General features: G+C 39.0%; 1 protein-coding gene across 2 annotated transcripts; it reads left to right on the forward strand.

Moving 5' to 3' along the window:
- The first annotated feature begins 881 nt into the window (after window positions 1–881).
- Window positions 882–25306, forward strand: LOC127421917 (uncharacterized). 2 transcript variants are annotated; one of them, XM_051665141.1, is made up of 4 exons: window positions 882–1118; window positions 7450–7563; window positions 22853–22895; window positions 23069–25306. In XM_051665141.1, exons 1-4 carry the CDS (start codon window positions 1065–1067, stop codon window positions 23152–23154), a joined length of 297 nt encoding a protein of 98 aa, XP_051521101.1. In that variant the 5' UTR covers window positions 882–1064; the 3' UTR covers window positions 23155–25306. The 2 variants fall into 2 exon arrangements, with proteins under 2 accessions (XP_051521101.1, XP_051521100.1); XM_051665140.1 differs by having other exon boundaries at window positions 23033–25305.
- The last annotated feature ends 351 nt before the right edge of the window (window positions 25307–25657 follow it).

Raw genomic sequence — 25657 nt, forward strand, 5'->3', positions numbered from 1 at the left:
TAAAGAAATTGTTCTGAATGCTGATTTGAATACAATATCAGTTGATAGTGACTCACTTTAAAGTTTAAAAAAAGCACACAAAATTGTTATAAAAGTAGGCCATGCGACTTGTGCATGATTTTCCAAGTTTTCGGAAGCATTACGATCACTTTGTGAGAGTGCTGACCCATTACCAGCTCATACTGCAAATTCCTGCTCTAAAATCCATAAGGTACATTTTATCATAAAGCCCAGGGACCAACCAGGTCAGTTTAAAGAGGTCACAGTGGGCCTACACACAGTAGTATTAAACTTTGATTGCGTCTGAGGCAAAAAAAAAAACAAAAAAAAATTATATATATATATATATACACACACTCTATGTGTGTGTGTGTGTGTGTGTGTGTGTGTGTGTGTGTGTGTGTTTTCAACATTTGTTTTTTGTTCTTTTTTTTTTTTTTAACTCGCAGCTTTTACTGAGAAAGAAACAATGTAGTCACTAAATATTAAATATAATCATAAATATTTGCTTGGTTTTCTCTAAAGCGTTCATGAATTTGTTGTTGATCATTAGATGTGATGTTGGTACCTTGGAAGCAGGTCTGAAACCAGTTTCTTTAGGAGCTACAATCATACACAAAACACTGTCTGTTAAGTCGTTGACTGACTGGACAGCAAGGCAGCTGTCTTAGGTTTCGGACACAGCCAGTGTGTCTTCATAGAAAAATTAAGTCACATATTTAACTATTCAAGTTAATATCATTTCTGGCCCTGGTTCAGTCCTCATAAGGTTAAAGCTCTACCAACAGGGATAAACGTGTGTATGCACAGAGGAAAAGATTACATGCTTCCTATTTCTGTAACGCAAAGCTCTTTAGCTGACTTAGCACTGCCGTGTAAGTGCTTCTGACTGAAGTAGCGGACAAACATTAGTGTATGTGTGTGTGTTTATTCGCAGAAAGATGCAGCTTAAGATCATTTACTTCCTCTCCAGGTATCACCAGGGTTGAAGTGGTATGTTGACGTACTCTGCATAGGACTAACTGAAGGACAACACAAAGAAAAACATCAAACAGACATTCAAAATGCTGGTGACAATGCTAACAGCCATTTACATGATGGTGAGAGTTGCTGAACAGGTAAGGCAACACATTAGATTAGATCTTTGTGCAGTAGACACCATTCGTCAACATACCAGACTACAGACATTCAATTGGTTGAGAGGCTTGTCATTGCGTCATATGCCAGACAAAAATGCTAGATAGAGACAAATATGATGAGAGAGGACTGTTTGGCCCTCTTACCACAGAGGATAATATCACAATAAAGAGACTTAGGGTGGTTTCACATATAGTATGTTTTAAGTGAACCAAACCCAGTTTGGTTAAAGTGAACCAGAAAGGGAACCAGCCGCAAATGACCTCAGTGCTTTTGGTGTTCACAATGTAAGTGGACTTAAAAGAGGACCCAGTTTCTTTTTTGATCCTCTTCACATTATTGCGGTCTCAGACACCTTGTTGTTCACACCACAACTCCATAAGAACTCAGACCCCATTGCAGCTAGGGCTGTCATGATTATGAAATTTGGCTTTTTTGATACAGTAAGCAATTGTCATACAAATTTTCATACTTCTTAAGGTTCACGTATGCTTAATACAGATAGGCCTACACATTTAGTAATTTATTGATGTTTAACTTGAAATCATAAAATTAAATGGGGCTATATGATTACTTTTAAGGCTTTAAAGAATATGTAATTTTTCATTAATAAATATTTTATGTTATATCATTTATGAAACCCAGACAACACTGGTATTTATATAACATTATGCAATAGTAATAATTTATACTGTGTTTCTGTCCTAAGTTCTTCACTCTCTCGCGTTATGTTAAAGCTCTCTGATAAAACCTACAAGCCCTTATTTTGCATGAAGGAAAACATTTGAAATTCTATGTGCATTTGAAAATATGTTTCTTTATCTATCATCTCGAGTAATGGAGCAAGCAGGCATCTTTTCCTGCGTGTCATTTACATTGTGTGTATGAGCCAAGAACACTTGCCATTGTGCAAATAAAATTAAAATTAAACTATAAAAATTTGTATTTTCGTGGGAGTTTGGCATGAACCTCCGTAGACGGTACACCCATCAGAGCACTTAAAGTGGTTCATCTTAACATGCTGCTCTGCTCTGAATGTGGCCGGTCCGTTCATTTTAGGTGCTCAAATAATACAAGAACAGAATATGAGACACAAAAACATGTCATGATAATCATGGTATATCTATATTTGCTTAAAATTCCCATATGTGGACAGTAAATTGTGACTGGAATATGAAGTATGTAATGCAGCTATGTGGCAAACCACGAGGTACTTATATCATAAAATGCAAAGCAGACAGGTACCTCTTCGCTTTCACATTGCACAAATCAATCGAACCACAAAAGGACCCACAAAGGAACCGTACTCAGACCACCTCCTGAGGTGGTCTGAGGACAGTTTGCTTTTGGGTCCTTTTAGGGGGGTCTGAGACCACTTGGGTTGTTCACATATACACGTTATACCACTAGCACTTGGAGTGCTCATACGAACTAGGTGTGAAAACGCCCTTAATGGACAAATGTTTTTCTCGTCAAGCAAACAGACAGTTCCTGTAAATTTTGAAGCTTTCTAAAACACATGGAAAGAAGTAGAATATAGTAGAATATATCTATATATATAGATAGATAGATAGATAGATAGATAGATTAAGATATTAAAATCTATGATGATAAATGATGCACAAAGTCCAAAGTCAGACAGTTTTATTGTGACCTTTATATAACACAAAGGAAAACATAAAAATTTGTTAGTTTTAATAAAAATCAACTCCTGTGACATAAAAATATCATCCTTAAATACCATAGTACATTATTATGGAAACCATTCAGTACAATGATATGTATCAAAGTATCATGGTATTAACATGTAATTCCTTACTATGGTACTGCAATATTTTATTGTAAGGGTCTTTAAGAACATTAAGGACCATATTATATGAAATGTCTATGAAGGATATGAAGTTTATACTTTGTCCCCTGCTGAGTGATGATACAACACTTTTGTCTTTGAGCCTTGGGAATAAAGATATTAGGGTGCATAACATTGCAGTCCAGGGATTTAATACTCTTGATAAACAACAGTAATGACACTGTGGGAACTAGATCAATGAACAAAGGGTACGTATTGACATGGTTGTTCTGTTTATTCCACAAGGTTTGATTTAATTCATAGGGGACAAAATGGACACATTCTAATGACAGCTTAGCATACAAGAGCATGACACATCCTGAGTCAATCCAATAGAAGTCCTAATGTCACCTAGTCTGCACTTGGCTAGACCTTTGGCTAAAGGTCTGATCTTGCCAAGAATTGGACACTTGGACAAGAAAAGAGTGTCTGACTGACTTGTAAAGCAAATAGAGCGGTCAAAATAAATTAATTAAATTAATTTTTACTTGATTTACACAGTGTTGCATTGGGCGGGGGGGGGGGGGCGTGGTCATGTGTCTGTCTGCGGGAGAGGGAGAGCAGTAAGGCTCGTCACCTGGGTTGTGATTACTCTAACACCTGTCTCTCATTATAGTGATGGCGGAGGGTGACCTGATGAGATAATACACAATTATCTCCCAAGTGGGGATTCCAAAGGAAATCCTCACTGATGAAGGCATAACATTCATGTCATGTACACTACGTGAACTATACCTTGAAAAACATGATTTGTAAGTTTGTACACGAAGACGCTAAAAATTAGGATAAGCGAAGTCCCACAAGCCTCCACAGAGTTTTCCCCATTCGAGCTACTGTATGGGCATCGGCCGCGCGGCGTGCTCGAAGTCATACGAGAAGTTTGGGAGGAAGGACCTTCGAATAGTAAGAACCAAATTCAATACATTCTTGACATTAGAGCAAAACTCCACACTTTGGGGCAGGTAACACAGGAGAATTTGCTCCAAGCGCAAGAATGGCAATGTGACTGTACGACAGGAGCACTGGACTACGTGAATTTGCACAGGGAGATAAAGTGCTTGTATTGCTGCCCACTTCGAGCTCCAAATTACTCGCCAAGTGGCAAGGACCCTTTGAGGTCACATGACGAGTTGGAGATCTCCATTACGAGGTTAAGCGAACGGATAGGGGACGGGCCATCAAATCTACCACCTCAACATCCTCAAACCATGGAGGGAGGCGGCTTCGGTAGCCTTGGCGACAGTAGTTCTGGAGAGGGTGGAGCTCAGGCTGGGGGTGACTCCCAAACCAAATTCATTTACCCCGGTTCCTTGTGGAGACCACCTCTCACCGTCGCAGTTTACAGACATTGCCCGGTTGCAAGCGGAATTCGCTGACGTGTTTTCTCCCCTTCCCAGTTGCACGAACCTTGTAGAGCACCATATTGAGACAACCCCAGGGGGTGGTGTTTCACCCCTATCGTCTTTTTGAACACCAGAAAAAAGGTTGTTCGTGAAGAATTAGAGGCAATGCTTGAGATGGGTGTAATACAAGAGTCGCACAGCTATTGGGCCAGCCCGGTAGTTCTGGTACCAAAGAGTGATGTCTCGGTTCGGTTCTGTGTTGACTACCGGAAAGTGAACGTGGTGTCCAAATTTGATGCTTTTCCAATGCCACGAATTGAGGAGTTACTCGATCGGTTGGGTGCAGCTCAATTTTACTCGATGCTGGACTTAACAAAGGTTTATTGACAGATCCTTTTAACTCCAATTTCCTGAGAAAAAAATAGCTTTTTCCACACCGTTCAGATTACACCAATTCGTGACGCTTCCATTCGGGTTGTTCGGGGCCCCGGCAACGTTTCAGTGCCTCATGGACAAGGTCCTCAGGCTGCATACAGCATATGCCGCCACATATATAGACGATATTATCATTTATAGTAATGACTGGTGGCAGCATATGCAACATCTGAGGGCTGTCCTAAGAGCGCTATGACAGGTGGGACTCATGGCCAGCCCGAAAAATTGTGCAATTGGGCGGGAGGAAGTTAGGTATCTGGAGTTCCACTTGGGTCATGGGCAGGTGCATCCACAGGTTAAAAAACTGCAGAGATCGTGGCCTGCCCGACACCCAAGACCAAAAAGGAGGTAAGGCAGTTTTTGGAGCTGGCCGGCTACTACCGGAGGTTTGTGCCTAGTTATTCTAATGTCATCAGCCCGCTGACTGGCCTTACTAAAAAGGGGGCCCCCGATCCGGTCCAGTGGACAGAGTCGCGTCGACAGGCTTTCCTGAAAGTAAAGTCTGCACTTTGTGGGGGCCCACTTTTACATGCTCCTGACCTCTCTCTCCCCTTTATTTTGAAGACGGATGCATCTGACAGGGGGCTGGAGGTGGGTGGGGAGGAGCGGTCGGTACTGTTTATAAGTTGCAAGCTTTCCTTCAGGGAGACAAAGTACAGTACCATCGAGAAGGAGTGTCTTGCGATTAAGTGGGCTGTTCTTACCCTCCGCTACTACCTGCTGTGGCAGGCCTTCACCCTCTGTTCCAATCACACTCCTCTGCAATGGCTCCACCATATGAAGGATACTATCGCACGGATCACCTATTGGTATCCGGCTCTTCAGCCTTTTAAATTCAAGGTGATCCATAGACTGGGGGCGCAGATGGTTGTAGCTGACTTTCTCTCCAGAAATGGGGGGGGTAGGCAGGCCAGATGTTGCCATCGGTGGTGGGGTTATGTGGCATGGGCGGGCGTGGACATGTATATGTCTGCGGGAGAGGGAGAGCAGTAAAGCTCATCACCTGGGTTGTGATTACTCTAACACCTGTCTCTCACTATAGTGATGGCAGAGGGAGACCTGATAAGGCATGCCAGAGCATCAGTGTGGGAGAGAGAACGACTTGAGAGTTCGGCATAACATGTGTTCTAAGAGTGTTTGAAGAGTTTATGTTATTAAGAACCTGTTTGAGAATTTGTGTTCAGAGAGTGTTTTCCATCTGAGTGAAGAGTCCAAGAGACCAAGAGACCAAGAATGTGCAGTGTGAAAAGGAGACCGAAAACAAAGTCTTACTTGAACTGCTTCATTGTTTCCTGACTCCTCCATTGCCCACAAACTCAGTCTTATCACACACAGTTATCAATTAGAAACCTTTGTGATGTGTCCGGGAGACATTACACTGATGTACACTACACACACACACAACAGCGATTCCATGTCAATGATCAAGTGATAGAGAAAACTACCTCTTAACAGTCATTTTTTATACAAAACAAACCTATATGGGACTTGTGATAAAAAAATAAGTGCTTTGCAGTCTTTGTAAGATGGAATTTATTTACCTCAGAAGCATGTCAAGTATTAACTATCACCTTAAAGCTAAACATGATACATAGCACTGATGAGGGACCCTAGCAGCAGGCTAGCTGGTTGGAGTTGTCCTGTGGAAGGTCTGTCGACAATCACACACGCAGCAAACTAAAGCCGCATTCACATGACTCGCTGAAGTGAAGCATCAGCGTTTCCCCACCGCCACGTAGCGCTTACACCTTACCAGACAATTTGGATGAAATATTGATACTGTATGTGGCCAGTGCCATCGCTACAAGCAAAACAAAACATTCTCTGCAGTGCTATTCGTGTGGAGTTAAAGGCGGCGCGAATCATGTGAATGCAGCTTCGTGGTTGTTGTCTGTAGAAAAGTGGATAGCCACAGCATGCCTGCCAATTAATATTGTGCAAGATGAGGATTTAAGAGATTTAATGGCCATTGCAATGAATACACAACCTATAGGGACTAGTTTTTCAATCTCCCACTTATACTTTGGGAAATGTTTAATGTTACTTGAATTGGTGCTATTTTAGTGCATTTCTATCTCTATACTATGGAAGGCTTTGTTCTAAAAATATTAATAAAAAGTTTTTACATATCATTTTCTTTTTCTAAGAAATAACTAAGTGCATTTTGACAGGAACATATTTACAGTATCTTCTTTCAGCTGCTCCCGTTAGGGGTCGCCACTGTGGACCATCTGTGATCTGCATATTTGACTTGGCACAGGTTTAACGCTGGATGCCCTTCCTGACACAACCCCCAGTGGCTGGGGGACTCTCACTCACACCTACGGGGCAATTTAGAGTCTCCAATTCACTTAACCTGCATATTTTTGTACTTGTGGGGGAAACCGGAGCACCTGGAGGAAACCCATGCGAACACGGGGAGAACATGCAAACTCCACACAGAAAGGCCCAGATGAGCCGGGACTCTAATGTGTTTTCGAGTTTTATGTGCATTATATATTAGATGGTCAGTGAATGGACTGTGGATGGTGGATGGCCTTAGGCTGTAATAAGACGTTGCCTAATAGAGGCCAAATGTAGTCTCAAATTGAACATCAAACACATACTGTACACCATACTGTACATGCAGCACACATGCCATTGTTGACTAAATGAACCAGCTACTTTATGTCCTGTGTGTTTCAGTTGGGCATTCGGTGGGTGCGTCAGCCGGAGCCTCTGCCGTACATGGTGTCTCAGCCCCTGCCGTGGCAGGTCCACAATGTTTCCCAGGGCCGAAGAAGAAGTCGTACAGAGGAGGTAAAAATTATATTTAACCCTATACACATAAACTAATACTTACAATAAACATGGCATTTAAAACATTCCAAACCCTAAAAACCCACCATTAGCAAAATAAAGAATGTGAGAAATTCACAGGCCTAATAGCCAATGTTGAGTTTAATGTATTTATTGGATGAATGTCATGAAACCTGTCAAAAAATAATAAATACCTAGGTCATAGGTCACCCCAAAATTAATTAATTATTGAAACCAATTTTAGGACCATTAAGATATTTAAAAAGCTTTATGACAATTAAGCACCCCTCCACCAAATTCTCAGTACAGTGATGCTGTCAGGTTGTGGAGGAAACAGAGTGACTGACGACATGGTGTGAAGAACCCAAATACAGAATTTAATAAAAAAGGAGAGCAAACAATCCAGAGATACTAAATAGTAACTGAGAAACAATACAGATAAAAACTAAATGGAACTATGTCAACAATAACACTTAACTTGGATGAAGGCGGTCAAAAACAGCAATGCTCACAGAGGGGTGAAATATCAACAAGACTTGAAAAAGAACTGAGAAAACAGAGGGCTATAATATATATATATATATGTATATACAGGTGCATCTCAATAAATTAGAATGTCGTGGAAAAGTTCATTTATTTCAGTAATTCAACTAAAATTGTGAAACTCGTGTATTAAATAAATTCAATGCACACAGACTGAAGTAGTTTAAGTCTTTGGTTCTTTTAATTGTGATGATTTTGGCTCACATTTAGCAAAAACCCACCAATTCACTATCTCAAAAAATTAGAATACATCCTAAGACCAATAAAAAAAAAAAACATTTTTATTGAATTGTTGGCCTTCTGGAAAGTATGTTCATTTACTGTATATGTACTCAATACTTGGTAGGGGCTCCTTTTGCTTTAATTACTGCCTCAATTCGGCGTGGCATGGAGGTGATCAGTTTGTGGCACTGCTGAGGTGGTATGGAAGCCCAGGTTTCTTTGACAGTGGCCTTCAGCTCATCTGCATTTTTTGGTCTCTTGTTTCTCATTTTCCTCTTGACAATACCCCATAGATTCTCTATGGGGTTCAGGTCTGGTGAGTTTGCTGGCCAGTCAAGCACACCAACACCATGGTCATTTAACCAACTTTTGGTGCTTTTGGCAGTGTGGGCAGGTGCCAAATCCTGCTGGAAAATGAAATCAGCATCTTTAAAAAGCTGGTCAGCAGAAGGAAGCATGAAGTGCTCCAAAATTTCTTGGTAAACGGGTGCAGTGACTTTGGTTTTCAAAAAACACAATGGACCAACACCAGCAGATGACATTGCACCCCAAATCATCACAGACTGTGGAAACTTAACACTGGACTTCAAGCAACTTGGGCTATGAGCTTCTCCACCCTTCCTCCAGACTCTAGGACCTTGGTTTCCAAATGAAATACAAAACTTGCTCTCATCTGAAAAGAGGACTTTGGACTGTTGCCCAGTGGTCCAGTTCTTCTTCTCCTTAGCCCAGGTAAGACGCCTCTAACGTTGTCTGTGGTTCAGGAGTGGCTTAACAAGAGGAATACAACAACTGTAGCCAAATTCCTTGACATGTCTGTGTCTTGATGCCTTGACCCCAGCCTCAGTCCATTCCTTGTGAAGTTCACCCAAATTCTTGAATCGATTTTGCTTGACAATCATAAGGCTGCGGTTCTCTCTGTTGGTTGTGCATCTTTTTCTTCCACACTTTTTCCTTCCACTCAACTTTCTGTTAACATGCTTGGATACAGCACTCTGTGAACAGCCAGATTCTTTGGCAATGAATGTTTGTGGCTTACCCTCCTTGTGAAGGGTGTCAATGATTGTCTTCTGGACAACTGTCAGATCAGCAGTCTTCCCCATGATTGTGTAGCCCAGTGAACCAAACTGAGAGACCATTTTGAAGGCTCAGGAAACCTTTGCAGGTGTTTTGAGTTGATTAGCTGATTGGCATGTCACCATATTCTAATTTTTTGAGATAGTGAATTGGTGGGTTTTTGTTAAATGTGAGCCAAAATCATCACAATTAAAAGAACCAAAGACTTAAACTACTTCAGTCTGTGTGCATTGAATTTATTTAATACACGAGTTTCACAATTTGAGTTGAATTACTGAAATAAATGAACTTTTCCACGACATTCTAATTTATTGAGATGCACCTGTATATATATATATACACACACACACAGTTGTGCTAAAAAGTTTGCATACCCTTGGAGAATTGGTAATATATGTACCATTTTTAAAGAAAACATGAGTGAGCAGGCAAAACACATTTCTTTTATTTCTTATGGGATTCATATTCAACTGTAGGTTATAACAGAATGGCACAATCATAAAACAAAACATGGCAACAAAGAAAAAAATGAAATGACCCCTGTCTGCATTTCCATAGTTCTTAATACTGTGCATTGCCCCCTTTAGCATCAATGACAACGTGCAGTCTTTTGTAATAGTTGTCTATGAGGCCCCAAATTCTTGCTGGTGGTATAGCTGCCCATTCATCTTGGCAAAATGCCTCCAGGCCATGCAAAGTCTTTGGTCGTCTTGCATGAACCACACGTTTGAGATCTCCCCAGAGTGGCTCGATGATATTAAGGTCAGGAGACTGTGATTGAACCTTCACCTTTTTCTGCTTTAACCACTGGAGTGCTTAGGGTCATTGTCATGCTGGAAAGTCCAAGAGCGTCCCATGTGCAGCTTTCCTGCAGAAGAATGAAAATTGTCTGTCAGTATTTTCTGATAACATGCTGCATTCATCTTGCCATCAATTTTCACAAGATTCCCTGTGCCTTTAGAGCTCACACACCCCAAAAACATCAGTGAGCCACCACCATGCTTCACAGTGGGGATGGTATTCTTTTCACTATAGGCCTTGTTGACCCCTCTCCATACCATAAAGCTCTATTTTGGTCTCATCACTCCAAATTACATTGTGCCAGAAGCTGTGAGGCATGTCAAGGTGTTGTCGGGCATATTATAACCGGGCTTTTTTTGTGGGATTGGCGCAGTAAAGGCTTCTTTCTGGCAACTCGACCAAGCAGCTCATATTTGTTCAAGTATCGTCGTATTGTGCCACTTAAACAACCACACTGTCTTTTTCCAGAACAGCCTGTATTTCTCCTGAGGTTACATGTGGGTTTTTCTTTGTATCCCAAACAATTCTTCTGGCAGTTGTGGCTGACATCTTTCTTGGTCTACCTGACCTTGGCTTGGTATCAAAAGATCCCCAAATTTTCCACTTCTTAATAAGTGATTGAACAGTACTGACTGGCATTTTAAAGGCTTTGGATATCTTTTTATATCCTTTTCCATCTTTATAAAGTTCCATTACCTTGTTACACAGGTCTTTTGACAGTTCTTTTCTGCTCCCCATGGCTCAGTATCTAGCCTGCTCAGCGCTCACTGAGCACAAACTGCTCACAAACTCATTGACTATTTATACACAGACACTAATTGAATCTAAAAAGCCACAGGTGTGGGAAATTAACCTTTAATTGCCATTTAAACCTGTGTGTGTCACCTTGTGTGTCTTTAACATGGCCAAACATTCAAGGTTATGTAAACTTTTGATCAGGGCCATTTGGGTGATTTCTGTTATCATTATGATTTAAAAAGGAGCCAAACAACTATGTGATAATAAATGGCTTCATATGATCACTATCATTAAATAAAAGACATGATCATAAAAGATTAGCATGATCAGTCATATTTTCAAAATCAATGCCAAAATTTCACAATTTCTGCCTGGGTATGCAAACCTTTGAGCACAACTGTGTATATATATATATATATATATATATATATATATATATATATATATATATATATATATATATCATACACACACACACACACACACACACACACACACACAGATAGCTTTTATGGAGAGGAATGGGGAACAGGTGTGTGTGGTTAGAAGTCTGGGGAGGTTCTTCTGGGTAATGTAGTTCAGTGAGAGACTGGGGAGAGTGTAACAGCCATCTGCAGAGGCCAGAACTCCTCGATGCTGTGGGCAACCCCATGGATGAGGTGTGGGACAATCTGGATGAGCTTGAGGGAACTCTGTGAGGAGGGCTGGGTCTAAGATGTCATCACGGGAGACCCAGGACCGCTCCTCTGGATCGTACCCTTCCCAGTCCATGAGATATTGAAGGCGACCCTGATGATGACGGGAGTCTAAGAGAGTCTGGACCATCTACGCCAGACCGTCCTCCAGGAGCAGTGGCGGAGGAGCATTCTGTTCCCCAATCTCTGTGGAGGAAGAGGGAGTGAATGGTTTTAACAATGACACATGAATGGAAGGTGAGATTCTATAGTGAGGGGAAAACTGTAGATGAAAAGTGACAGGATTTATTTGTCGGGTAATGGGAAAGGGGCCAATGTAGCAGGAACTTTTTTGAAGGGAGGTGGATGTCCCAGGTCGACAGCCATAAAAGATCTCCTGGACAATAGTTGAGAGCTTCCGACCGCATCACTGCCCTCTGAAGCCATACGTGGGACGTCGTTCCACATCTTTTTGCTCTCCCTGAACAAGTGGTCAATGGCAGGGACTTCGGAGGGCTCACCAGACCATGGGAAGAGTGGTGGCTGGAAACCCATGACACATTGAAAGGCGGTGAGGCTGGTGGACTGGTGCCGAAGGGAATTCTGGGCATACTTCGCCCATGGGAGGAACCGACTCCACTCCGCCTTGTTCTTGTGGTAGTATGTTCTCAGGAACTAGGAGATTTCCTGGATGGTGCATTCCGTCTGGCCATTGGTTTGCAGGTGGTATCCATAGGAGAGGCTGATGGTGACCCCCAAGAGGCGGAAGGCGTGCTATACCATGTAGATGAACTGAGGCCCACGGTCGGAGATTATGTCTTTTGGGAGTCCAAAATTCCAGATAAGGTGGTGGAACAGGGCCTCGGTAGTCTCCAGGGTTGTAGGGAGCCTCTTGAGGGGTATTAGGCAGCAGGCCTTGGAGAACCAGTCTACTCCTACAAGGATGCAGGCATTATGGTACGAAGGAGGGAGATTGGTTACAAAGTCCACGCCAACGTGGGACCAAGGACGTCAAGGAACAAGGAGAGGATGAAGCTTTCCAGAAGGGAGGGAACATGGAACTTTGGTGATTGCGCACTCAGGGCAAGACCGCACATATCGGACCACCTCAGCGGACATGTTAGCCCACCAGTACTTTTGTTGAGTCAGCTCCAGGGTGTGCATGATCCCAGGGTGACCGGTGCCAGGTGTGGAGGGCAGCCATTCCAGCAGGTGCTCAGGAATGAATGAATGCCCCTGAGGGCAAGCCGCTAGAGTGGGATGATGGGTGGCAGCCGACGTGATCTCCTGGTCTAAATCCCGAGGTCGAGCTTACACTGTAGAAGAAACACTTTCAGGGGTTCCGGCATAGGGGGCTGGTTTGTCCACCAGACTGGAGTCAGCAGGGCTGATGGACCTAGGAGTGTTGGTGAAGTCCTGCAGGAAGGTCGGCGTAATGAAGACACACCTGCCGAGGTGGAGGATGATGCTGTGGATGATGTAGTGGATGGATGAGGAGTGGACAGAGGCATGCGATGACAACCTGCTGGTGGGTCTTGCCCTGCTGCTGGACTGCCTGGGCAAGAGAGGTTATAGCGGCCTGCATCACCGCCAACTCCGCTGGGTTCATATTTAGTGGTCTAGTCTTCTGTCAATTTGTGGAGGAAACAGAGTGACTGACTACAAGGTGTGAAGAACCCAAATACAGGAAATTAATAACAAAGGAGAACAAATGATCCAGAGATACAAAATAGTAACTGAGAAATAATAAAAATAAAAACTAAAAGGAACTATGTCAACAATAACACTTAACTTGGATGAAGGAGGTCAAAAACAGCAATGCTCATGGAGGGTTGATACATCAACGAGACTTGACAAAGAACTGAGAAAACTGAGGGCTCTATATATATATACACAGATAACTTTGATGGAGAAGAATGGGGAACTGGTGTGTGTGGTTAGAAGTCAGGGGAGATGCTTCTGGGTAATGTAGTTTGATGAGAGACTGGGGAGAGCGTGACAGATGCTGAAAAAAATCTCATTAATCTCATTTTTACTATTATAATGTAGTATATATATATATATATATATATATATATAAATAAACAAAACAAACATTAAAATATAATCGTAAATATATTTACTTTATACTGCAAGAAATTGGTTAGTTGTCAGTTATTTTATTTATTCAAATATGAATTTGTTAAAATTTTCCTTTTTTTGCAGATAGAGTTAATTAGACACATTTTTACAGGTATAAATCTTTTATAAAAGTATTTGTATGCCATAAAACCAGTGGACATGCTGTAATTAAAAGTTAAGCAAAATCTTCTGCCATTTTCCAGTGGACTTTTTCAATAAGAGGATCAAATGGGTAGATTAAATTTATATCAAGATTTATTGGAAGGATAAACTTAAGTGTTCATTGCCAATGCATTATTAGACACTACAAATACAGATACAAAATGAATGAATGCTGAAGTTTAATTAGCTGAAGTATAAAATCTCAAAACTATTGTTTTCTCTGGCTGCTGTCCATTCTATATCGGGCACACACTTGGTCTCTTTTGCGCAGTTTCATTTTTGACACTGGTTCAGAATCAGATGAGAGAGAGTGAGTGTTTTTGGGCGATGCGAAGAGATACGGCAGCTTGCTGGCATCTCTTCCACACCTTGCTCACCACTTGTGGGTGAAGTCTCCATTCTCCGTACAGTAAATCCGATCCTGTGTTTATTATGCACGGGGCATGTGTTGTGCACAAATAATAAGCGCATATGCTCTCCTCACAACTGCTTAACTCTGTAGAAGCTAGACAGCTAGCGAACAAATACACACAAAAGCAGTTTGTGATTGCTTCTTTTTCTTTTTCATGTAAAACTGAAATACAATAAGCAAGAAATGAAATTACAATGTGTACATTAATTTGTCTTGATACACATATGAATATGAGCTTATGCTGCCTACACATGCGTATACACGTGATGGAAAACTTTCTCAAATCATCACATTACATCGATTTCAAATACACTTTCAAGAACAAATATTATGTCACCACATAATACTCTTATAACGCACTTACAAATAATCACATAAACTTACAGGCATATCTTTCACCAAGGCAAAGATGTCTGTGAGCTGAAATGTAACCGCTGCTGCACGTTCACTGTTACACGACTAATCTGAGACTGCGCATGTGCAACAGAATAAAATAACAACTGAAATACAGATAATGGCCGCATGATGGCGACAATATAACATGACCAGATAATGGGCAGAACAGCACGCATTGCTCCAAACAATTAGTTGTCTGTGTTAAGATCTGCAGTCCAATCGAGCTTGTACCTCATGGAAATTTAGATATGCCAAGTTTAGCAACAGCAAGTGGGGAAAAACATTAGTAAAGTTTCAGTAAGTAAAAGTTAACTATTAATTTCAGAAATTATTGCATTACATTTCCCAGCACTAATATATATATTGCTTATGGCTATATATATATATATATATATATATATATATATATATATATATATATATATATATATATATATACTACTGGTCAAAAGTTTTGAAACACTTACTCATTCTTTATTATAATTTGTTTTTCACATTTTAGAATAATAGTAAAGTCATCAAAACTATGGAATAACATAAATGGAACTATGGGAATTATGTTGTGACTAAACAAAATCCAAAATAAATCAAAACTGTGTTATATTTTAGCATCTTCAAAGTAGTCACCCTTTGCCTAGAATTTACAGAAATGTATTCTTGACATTTTCTCAACCAACTTCTTGAGGTATCATCCTGGGATGCTTTTTAAACAGTATTGAAGGAGTTCCCATCTATGTTGGTCACTTATTGGCTGCTTTTCTTTATTATCTGTCCAAGTCATCAATTTCAAAAACTTTTTTTTATTTTTATTACATTTTAGTTTTATAATGAAATAAATTAATATGGTGGCACAATTATATTTTTGTCTACAAAACTAATTTCAAACATTTAAGCATACGCCTTCAGATCAAAAGATTTTTAAGATCATGAGAAACATTTCAGTCAAGTGGGTCAAAACGTTTGACCGGTAGTGTATATAAATAGGCTTAATTTTCATGAAAGAAATGTCATAAATCAAAATGGTTCTAAAATGTTTACATTTCTTTATACAAAATACAATTCCTTTTTTTATTATTTTTTATTTTGGTTTTAAATATGACCCAGACGTTTCTGTGAGTTTCACCCTAAAATATTCACCACAAAAATCCTTATATTTAATTCACAGTGAAAGTACTTTTTAGTGGTTTTAAAGGTTAGAGGGGGTAATGCTGGTGGGTTGAGGAAGGAGATGAGATTTTTAATGTGCCCCTTATATATGTGGGTGGCCCCTGTTCAGTGCTTTTTAGGGGAGACAGAGGCCCAATGTCATTTACTAATCATTGGCACAACTTGCTTTAAAGTGATAGTTCTCAATATTACAGTTTATATGTGAACTAAACCTAACTGTCTAACCACCCTAAATGTTGCATCCTGTTTTACTGAAGTTGCATAATGTAACTTAGTTTGTATGCCATGCATTACAGTATCAGACATTACCCGCTGACATTTAAGGCCAGTGTCACACAGACAGATTCTCCCTCCCTACTAGCCTTAGAAAATCTAGACTTGGACAACCCTCAGGCCTGTAATCCAATGGAGAGGGATTTGCATCTTAATGCATTATGGCTTCTTGAAGAGGTGTCTGTATAGCAGTCATGCGGTTCTATTTTCTGCTTTAACAAGAGGACAAGTTGTACATTGATAATCGCTGATACATTTACAATTGACAACCTTTCCTAAATGGCAAGTGGTTAATCACCACAAACTATAAGTTAAAGATGCACTACTTTAAGTATTTTTTTTTCCAACAATGATTTACACCTAACTAAATGAATAGTACTTTTGATTTAAAAAGGGATCCCAAAGACTCCTAAAGAAATGACGATGTTCGCAATATGTCACTGCTGCCGCACACTAATGCTAAAGTTACCTTTGGTTTGGCACTACATATGGGCAGATTAATTTCTGCCCAAATGGGTCTCAATTAGACCTTTTCCACCGACATGGTTCCTGGGCCGGAGCGAATTCCCGAACTGTTCCGCACGTTTCCACTGCAGAAAAGGCCGTTCCAGGATGGAAAAATTGTTTTTGCACTGGTCCCCAAAGCTTACTGGTCTCTACGCAGGAGATACAGCAAGAAATTATACACACCGGTGTTTGGTGTCCTCTGCAGCTGATCTCAGTAAGTTATTAGATTTGCCAACTTTGTTAGCTTTCCGTACACTCTTCTCATCTTATTTTGTGCATTGTTTTGTTCAGTAAGGTGATTTCTGACCAGCTAGTCACTTAGTTAGGAAGATTGTGGCTATCTGTTAAGTAAACCGGTGGGATTCTCAATCAAGACGTAAACATAATATTATATACTATGGCAAATATACAAATCTAACTACACCAATCTGCTACACCAATTTTAATAACAATTCCACTGTTACACTTTATAGTACATAGCAAGTTAAGCCCAGTTCATACAAAATAATGTAATTTCGTTACCTGTTGTCTTGAGCGTAGATGTCATCTCTGGCAATCTTGTTGAGCAATGTAATAATGTTGGGTTGCATTTATCTTTATGTTTAAACATGTCCTCAAAAAGAGAAGTAAAAGGTGTACACAAACACTGTGACATGGCATGTTTGTTTATGTTTGAGGTAGTCACGTAAAACTACCTCCACTCTTCGGATTTCAAGTCAGTGGAAAAGCACAGCTGATTTACGATAGGCTCCAGATTGCCCCGGCCATGAATCAGCCGAGCACAGGCTCAGCACGAGAACCATCGCAATTTCTGAGGAAAAGCGCTAAATGAGAGCTTGTTGCAGTACCATATTTGACCACAGATTTCCATTGGAAAAACTGAGGAGTGCTGTGGATACTTGGCCTGCTTTTAAATGCATATGTCACCATTTTGAACACATTTACAGGCAAAAAAAAATTACATTATTGGTAGTATATAGTATTGATCTATTTTCAAGTGGATGAAAACTGCCCATATAGATGAGCCGTGCCTGCATGCGTGGATGTATTTTGGCTTCGCTATACGCAGCACATAATTTTAATTTATTTAAACTGACTTATCTCAGTTCAGAAAACTCTGTACTGTCAGTAAAGGGTTAAACTTTAGACGCACGGAGTCATATGACAAACAACATGGCGCCGATCACAGCGGAGATTGTCTTTGAGAGAAATGCCAACAAAACTAAATCTAGTAAAAAAATTAAAACAGCAATAAAAATAAAAATAAAATTACGTTTTTACATTGAAACCTGTTTGAATAAAAAGGATTAGAGTCTTTAGTTACATCGTGAAATGTCATGCTGCCAATCACAATGTACACTGTGTGTACTTAACACTATTTTTCTTCAGAAATCCTATATTTACTGTGCATTTTCACAATGAGAATCAATGGGTTCATCCAAAAGCTGAAAAATTTTGCTTTTAGATGATTTATAAGAAGTTAGGATGAAAATAAGGTGCATTTTGAACTATTCTGAGACCAGTGCAGACAAACATCACACTGGAGGTTAAGTCATTCACTAAATAGGGAGCAAGGGAGCATCCTATAGCTTTCCTATGAAGCCAAGTGCATTCAATCCAAACTTCCTATCAAAAGTTCAGTTTCAGGCTGCAGATGATGTTTGAACCACTCAACATGTTTGGCAGACATAGGACAATGGTAATCAGTACTTGAATTCAGAAATTATAATGTATAATTTTATTTTAACATGGTTGGCAGTGATTGGACAATGCTGGCCATTACTTGTATCAGAAATAATTATGCTAATATCTGATAGGTAAAATGCTTCAGCACTGGCTATCACTTGTTTATTTGCGAGAACATTGACAAGTTGTTGCCTAAGTAGAAAAAACTTTGTAACAAAAAAGTTAAATCAAGTCAAATATTTTTTATTTGTATAGTTTTTTATGTGTGCTTTTCCCAATACACATTGTTCCAAATCAGCTTTACAGAAAATCAGCTGTAATGTCTGAAATGTCTCAAAAACCTGAAAAACCAACACTCCTGAAAACATAAACAATTTGATTAAAAAAAAATCTGACTTTCTATAGCTTGGTATTATTTACAATTTCATAACTTAGTCCCGCTGTCCACACATGTGGACATCGATTTTTAGGAAACTATTTGCTCTAGAATTATTATTTTTTTTATTTTATTTTTATTGCATGTTTATTAGGTGCTACTAGTTACAAATTGAAAAGGGAAATGGAAAATGCACACAGCAGTCACGCTCAGGTAAAGCACTATAAGATGAAATCCATCTCATTGTTTGTCATTTGCCAAACGTTTGTCATCCAGTATACCTTAAAGTACACTAATTGGTTTTTATTATCTACAGCAATCAAACATTTGATCAAACTTTTCTATCCAGTGTAGTGTTATGTTGAGGCCACCCAGTCCCTTTTTAGAATTTAGGGTTATGTACGAGACATGTAGTGCCTTTTGAAGAAAATCAGCTAAACAGGAAATACTCTCAAGCACTTTTACGTCATTTAACATTTGCTCACCACCAGAGGTCCCTCTCGCCCGAGTTCTGGGGGCACCTCGAACTACACTTCCCAGCATGCCAACCTGGACTGATTACACTCACACCTGTTCCCTATTTCATAGAATATTTAAGCGCTGTTCAAATAGTAATAATTGAGAAGTCTTGTTTTGCTCCTGCTAATGCTTCTGAGCGTTTACTTCTGTTTATACTGCCTGTTTCCCACCATTTGATACTCTGCTGCCTGCCTTGTTTACCTGAACTCTTACTGTGATTGTTTTCTGTAACACAGACTCCAGAGAACAGAGGTTAAGTTCCATCTGCAGTTTAATAGTAAATGTGCAACTCGTAAACAGACAGGCAGGTTGAATCACCAGTAATGGGACAGTGTAGGGAGATGAGATGTAGTAATAAACAGGCAATGGTCAGGGCAGGCAGCAAACAATCACAGTAAGAGTCCAGGTAAACAAGGCAGGCAATAGAGTATCAAACGGTGGGAAACAGGCAGAAGTTGAACGCAGGCAGTTTAAACAGAGGTAAACGCTCAGAAATGTTAGAAGGAGCAAAATAAGACTTGGCAGTGATTACTGTTTGAACAGCGCTTAAATTGTCTATGAAACAGGGAACAGGTGTGAGTGTAATCAATCCAGGTTGGCATGCTGGGAAATGTAGTTCGAGGTGCCCTCAGAACTCGGGCGAGAGGGACCTCTGGTGGTGAGAAGGAGTCCTTGAGTTCATGACAGTATCCATAATGACCTTTACATGACCTCATCAGGGACATTATATCGTCCAGCAACCCGCTGCAGTAGCATGTGTGGAATGTCCCAGCAGAGACATCTCACACCTGCATGATCTGTCCGTACCACTATGTCAAGCACATTCCAGCAGTACGAGACACTTCAGAAAGACAGAGAGGCGACATGTGTGATAAGACTGTTATGGCTGATGCTTTTGTGCTTTCAAGGACAGGAGATCTCTTCTGTAGATTTCTAAGTAATGACATAAAAGCAAAGTGTGAAAGCATTCTTTAGAAGTTGGGAATGTCTGAATCTTTTTAAAGGGATAGTTCACCCAAAAATTAAAGATTCTGTCATCATTCATTTTACACTCATGTCATTGTGTTAATCCAGTATGATCTTTATTCCATGGAACAGAAAGGACAAATTTTGCAGAATATCCTGGCTGATATTTTTCATTCAATGAAAGTGAGAAGGCATAATAATAATAATAACACAGTAGGTATCATATAAGTAGTCTATACGAATTGTGCATGATATTCCAAGTCGAGAACAAGACAAGACAGGTCTGGGGGCCATGGGGACCATGGTTTTGATACAATTAACCGAGGTTTTACTACAATAATACTGTAGTATCCATAAAGTAACCATGGTTTTACTATTGTAATATTGTAGTAACCATGACTGCCATAACCATGGCTAATTTTGTGGTTGCTGTGGGTTTTAGTTCGACTACCATGGTTAACCTTTAATGCATACCTTGGATCTTTAGTGACCCAGGACCTCATTGCACCCCATGTACCTCATCCATTTTTTTTTTTGAGTTATGCCCACACCTCTTTAGTATTCCTCAAAATTTCTCTTCTGAATCAAAACAAAACAAAACAAAAAATGGCAAAATTGCGCTCTCTCTCTCTCTCTCTCTCTCTCTCTCTCTCTCTCTCTCTCTCTCTCTCTCTCTCTATGTTACAATTGCTTAGTTAGCAAAAGTAATTAGAATCATTAAAGTCCCGAGATATGTAGTGTCTTTTTATTTTTTGTGCTTCCATAATATTTTTATGATTATTTTATATCTATATAAGTTTATTACAACAGGATATATATTTATTTATTTATTCCAAGTCAAATGAGTGCAATATTTAAACAAATAAATACTATATCATGTTGATTTTCTATGGGACAGTGGTGAATTATCAGTATTCCATTTGTGTGTACATATAATACATGCTTTTTCTTATGTGTTATGTGGGCATTTTGTAGATCCATTTGTGATAGATACAAGTGCCGGCCGGGTTGCTAAATACCCAAGTATAATGTCTGGCGAAACACCCATGCATTTAAGGGTTAAACTATGGTTACTGTAATAAAACCATAGTTAATTTTCATAAGGGAATGTCAAGTCAAATCATTTTTATTTGTATAGCGTTTTTCACAGCAAACATCATTTCAAAGCAGCTTTACAGAAAATTATGCTTTAACAGGAAAAGCGGTAATATAGTAATGTCTTTGAGTCATAGTAGTGAGGTTTAATAAAAAAATAAAAAAACACATTATTGTAAATCACGCCTTATCTAATAGAAAATAATTATATTTATATTTATATTTAGACCTCCAGTGAGCAAGCTTAAGGCGACTGTGGCAAGGAATACAAAACTCCATAAGATGTTGGTTAATGGAGAAAAATAACCTTGGGGGAAACCAGGCTCACTGTGGGGGCCAGTTCCCCTCTGGCTAATCAGCATGAAAATAATGCCAGTATTAGTTATTTATGTGCAGTACAAGTCAAGATTTAAAATGAGTAAACTAAGTAAGTGTTAGGGGCCAATGTTTAAACAAAAAGCTTTTGTATTTACTGTAAGATTAATGACCAAAGTCTTAGAATTTACATTCTTAATTAACTGCGGAAGTGCAAACAGATGCATTGTCTTTTGTTATTTGGCTGATGAAGGCTGCAGTTAATTTATTATCTATGTATTCCATTTTAAGAGTGTAGTCCATCCTTTGACCAAGGTGATGCAGGCAGAGGTCAGTAGGGTGCATTGCAGTTTGACTGTAAGCTTGTGACAGATTAATTTTCTGGTGGAGTCCATCTTAAGTACAAGAATCAGGCAGTGTCCAGTGAAGTATAGACTGAAGTGATATCTGGCTGGCACAGGCTGCAGTTAGTTATCCTCTATGAAGTCCATTGTAGTAGACTGAAGTGATGTCACACTAATAAAGTGTACTGTATAACTATCAGCTAATATCAGAAATCAGATATCTAAAAATGTTTTCTTCTTTAAACAGGTTCAGTGTAGTTACTACTACACTGAATCGTGTAGTATAGCTAACTACTGTTTTAAAAGAGAAGCTTGACTGTAGGTGAATAACTCTTAAGTTCTAAGTAGCTTGTAGCTTTAAAAGCTACAATTTCAAAGAAGCTTTCCCAACACTGATATTAAAGGTGCACTCAGAATTTTTTTCCTCAAAAAAGTTTTACTCCTAAAGTAATTAATGTTTAAACATGTATATAAAATCATGAGCACTCACATGAAATGAAGACTCATATCAGTAACCTTATAAAAGCTGTTTTATTCTACATGGAGAGGGTCCCCTCATGATGCCTGCCATGTTGAGGTCACATGACCAGTCAAATACTACTCGCTTAATCTCTGTAAATAGCCTGTTATTTGACACTTTCACTCTTGGATTAAATTAATCGTGTCTGACTGTGAATAGTGAATTTCTACAATGGCATCTTTGACTGAAAACTACTGATTTTGAATAATGCTGCATCCACGCCACTAGGTGTCACTGCAAGTTCTAGATTACACAAGCACAAAGTTACTGAGTGCACCTTAAAGCTGGGATAAGAAAATGTTAACATTGAAAAAATTACACACTTTACCGCTTTAATTGTTTCTTTTGTTATTTTGTGTATTTTTTGCTTTGTAGTCCGAGGGCCACAGAAGGAACAGCATAGGAGTTTACAGAAAGAGTAAGTATGAATGAAATTCTTAAAATGTTGGCTAACAAAAAATTGCAAAGAATATCTACATTAAAGTCCCACATAAGACAAAACACACCATTATCTGAAGTCCAAGTTTATCCATTGTCTTTCCTCTGTTTCTTAAGACACTTCATCCAGTAATGGGTACTCTACTTCAACAGAGTCTTCATCTCCAGACAAGGCAGCATCTACTATTCAGAACCAGTACAGAAAGTACCAGCAGAAGAAACAGAAAGATCACAAATGAAATGTCAAGCAAACTATGGTCAACTGTTGACTTTTGAAGTGTCACTTTTGCACTGATCAAGACCCTGTATTTTCCTCCCTGAACCCAAACCTCAGAAACTGTGCACGTGCAAACCTGGTCTGGTTTCAGTGTTTAAGAGCAGCTTCAGTGATTGTCACGTATTCTGATTTACAGATTGCTGTCACCTGCACGAACACACACTGTCATACAATGATAAACATTTTACAGCATTTACTGATAACGGACACCACAGAGGCACACAAACACTTACAGATTGGAAGATATAAAGATAATTAAGTGTGTTATGCACACAACACAGTGCACAAACATAATATGAAAAATACACATCTGTTATTTGAAAGAGAGGTGTGTATTTTTCAATCACAAATTTACAGCTAATGCAACTGTAAGAGTGCTTTTTATAAATTGCCATGCCAATATATAATCACATTCAAAAAAACGTTTCATAAAGTCCAAGTTTTCCTCTAAGGTGTAGTGTCATTCTTCCCTCTACTGGTGAACTAGTGGAAGGGATGCAAAGGAAAAAGTCTTACACCATATCATAGAAGACACTGAATATATACATATCTATGAAAATTCTAAATATTTACAGTAGTTATTCATTTTGAATATACAATATAAAACAGAATATGTGACTCTGAATTCATTGAACTTTAGGCTCAGGCACACAGACAGACATACTTATTTTTAACTTTTTAGAATTTCTACTATCATGAATTGAATAGATAGATAGATAGATAGATAGATAGATAGAAATAAATATAATTTCTAGTACATTTTGTCACAGCTTGATTTTATTGTGTTCTATCCAATTAAATTTGTAAAAAGAAATTAAGTTTAATTAATCCATTTGAGTTGGGGCTACATTAAAACTTTTTGTGGTCTTAATGTAGCATTTATGAGTAGCTTGTAGTGTAGTGCTTCTTTGATCTGTAAGCAGTAGCAATTAAATTGACAGTGCAACGATTTCACTGCCCTTACACTTGATTACCTGGCATATGCTAATGATTACTAAAATAAATTAAGTTGGGCCAACATAAGAACATTTATTTAAAAAAAAAAAAAAAAAAAAAAAAAAAAACTTACCCTCAAAAAAAAGAAAAGAAAGAGAAAAAAAAAGAAAATTATTTTTGCACTCTAATCTCTGTCTTGGCTAGTGCAGATGCAATTGAAACTTTGTAACGTAGCACTTTTCATGTTACTGTCTCCTTAAGATGAATCACTTATGTTGTATCCTTCCCCATTTTGTTAGCTGCTTTGAATAAAAGTGTCTGCTAAATGAATAAATGTAAACGTAAATGTAAAACCTTAGTAAATTGAGTTTGACGAACCTAATGGAGTTGAGTTAAAGGTATATTTCGGATTCAGTATAAGTTAAGATCAATCAACAGCATTTGTGGCATAATATTGATAACCACAAAGATTAATTTTGACTTGATTTCTTCCCTTTTTCTCCCCAATTTGGAATGCCCAATTCCCAATGCACTCTAAGTCCTCGTAGTGACTCGCCTCAATCCTCCGCATGTGAGACCATCAACCTGCACATCTTATCATGTGGCTTGTTGAGTGTGTTACCGTGGAGACATAGCACGTGTGGAGGCTTCACACTATTCTCCGCGGCATCCACGCTCAACTCACCACGCGCCCCACCGAAAGCTAACCACATTATAGCAACCACGAGGAGGTAACCCCATTTGACTCTACGCACCCTAGCAACCGGGCCAATTTGGTTGCTTAGGAGACCTGGCTGGAGTCATTCAGCACACCCTGGATTTGAACTCGCGACTCCAGGAGTGGTAGTCAGCGTCTTTACTCGCTGAGCTACCCAGACCCCTGCCCCTCCTTTTCTTTAAAAAAAAAAAGAAAAAAAAAAAGAAAAAAAAAAAGAAAATCCGTGTTTCAGTGAGGCATTTGCAATGGAAGTGAATGGGGCCAATTTGTAAGCGTTAAAATCTATTTAAAAGTATAGCCACAAGACATAAACAATATGTTGTGTTAACATGATTTTAGTGTAATAAAATCGCTTATTAACCTTTTCTGTTTAAAATCATAGCCAGTTTTACAACTTCCTTGCCATGAAGATGTATTGTCAACAAAACCCTAAAATGACTGTAAAAATTATGATTTAAAAACTTTACGGTTCAAATAATACATGAGCCTTAACAGAGGAATTAATGTAAATAATTTTATAAAATTATAAGTTACACATTTCCGTTTTTAAACCCTCCAAAAATTGGCCCCATTTACCTCCATTGTAAATGCGTTTTTTTTGTTTTTTTTTTAAATAAAAAAGGAGGGACGAGTCAAACATTTTTATGGTAATCAACATTATGCTACAAATGTTTTTGATTGAGCTTCATTAATATAGAACCCGGAATATTCCTTTAAAACTAGTACACTGATTAAACCTAATCCAACTAAATTATGTTTATGTTAAACTGGCATAATCTGAATGAAATTCATTAAATTGCTTGTAAACCTT

Source organism: Myxocyprinus asiaticus, chromosome 31 (assembly GCF_019703515.2).
Source record: "Myxocyprinus asiaticus isolate MX2 ecotype Aquarium Trade chromosome 31, UBuf_Myxa_2, whole genome shotgun sequence".
Classification (NCBI taxonomy): Eukaryota; Metazoa; Chordata; class Actinopteri; order Cypriniformes; family Catostomidae; genus Myxocyprinus; species Myxocyprinus asiaticus.

Excerpts from the sequence above, each read along its gene's own strand:
- LOC127421917 (XM_051665140.1), top strand. The coding sequence starts at position 1,065 with ATGCTGGTGACAATGCTAACAGCCATTTACATGATGGTGAGAGTTGCT. Across the intron at positions 1,119-7,449 it reads TGGTGAGAGTTGCTGAACAG|TTGGGCATTCGGTGGGTGCG; the intron begins GTAAGGCAACAC and ends TGTGTGTTTCAG. Across the intron at positions 22,896-23,032 it reads CATAGGAGTTTACAGAAAGA|ACACTTCATCCAGTAATGGG; the intron begins GTAAGTATGAAT and ends CTGTTTCTTAAG.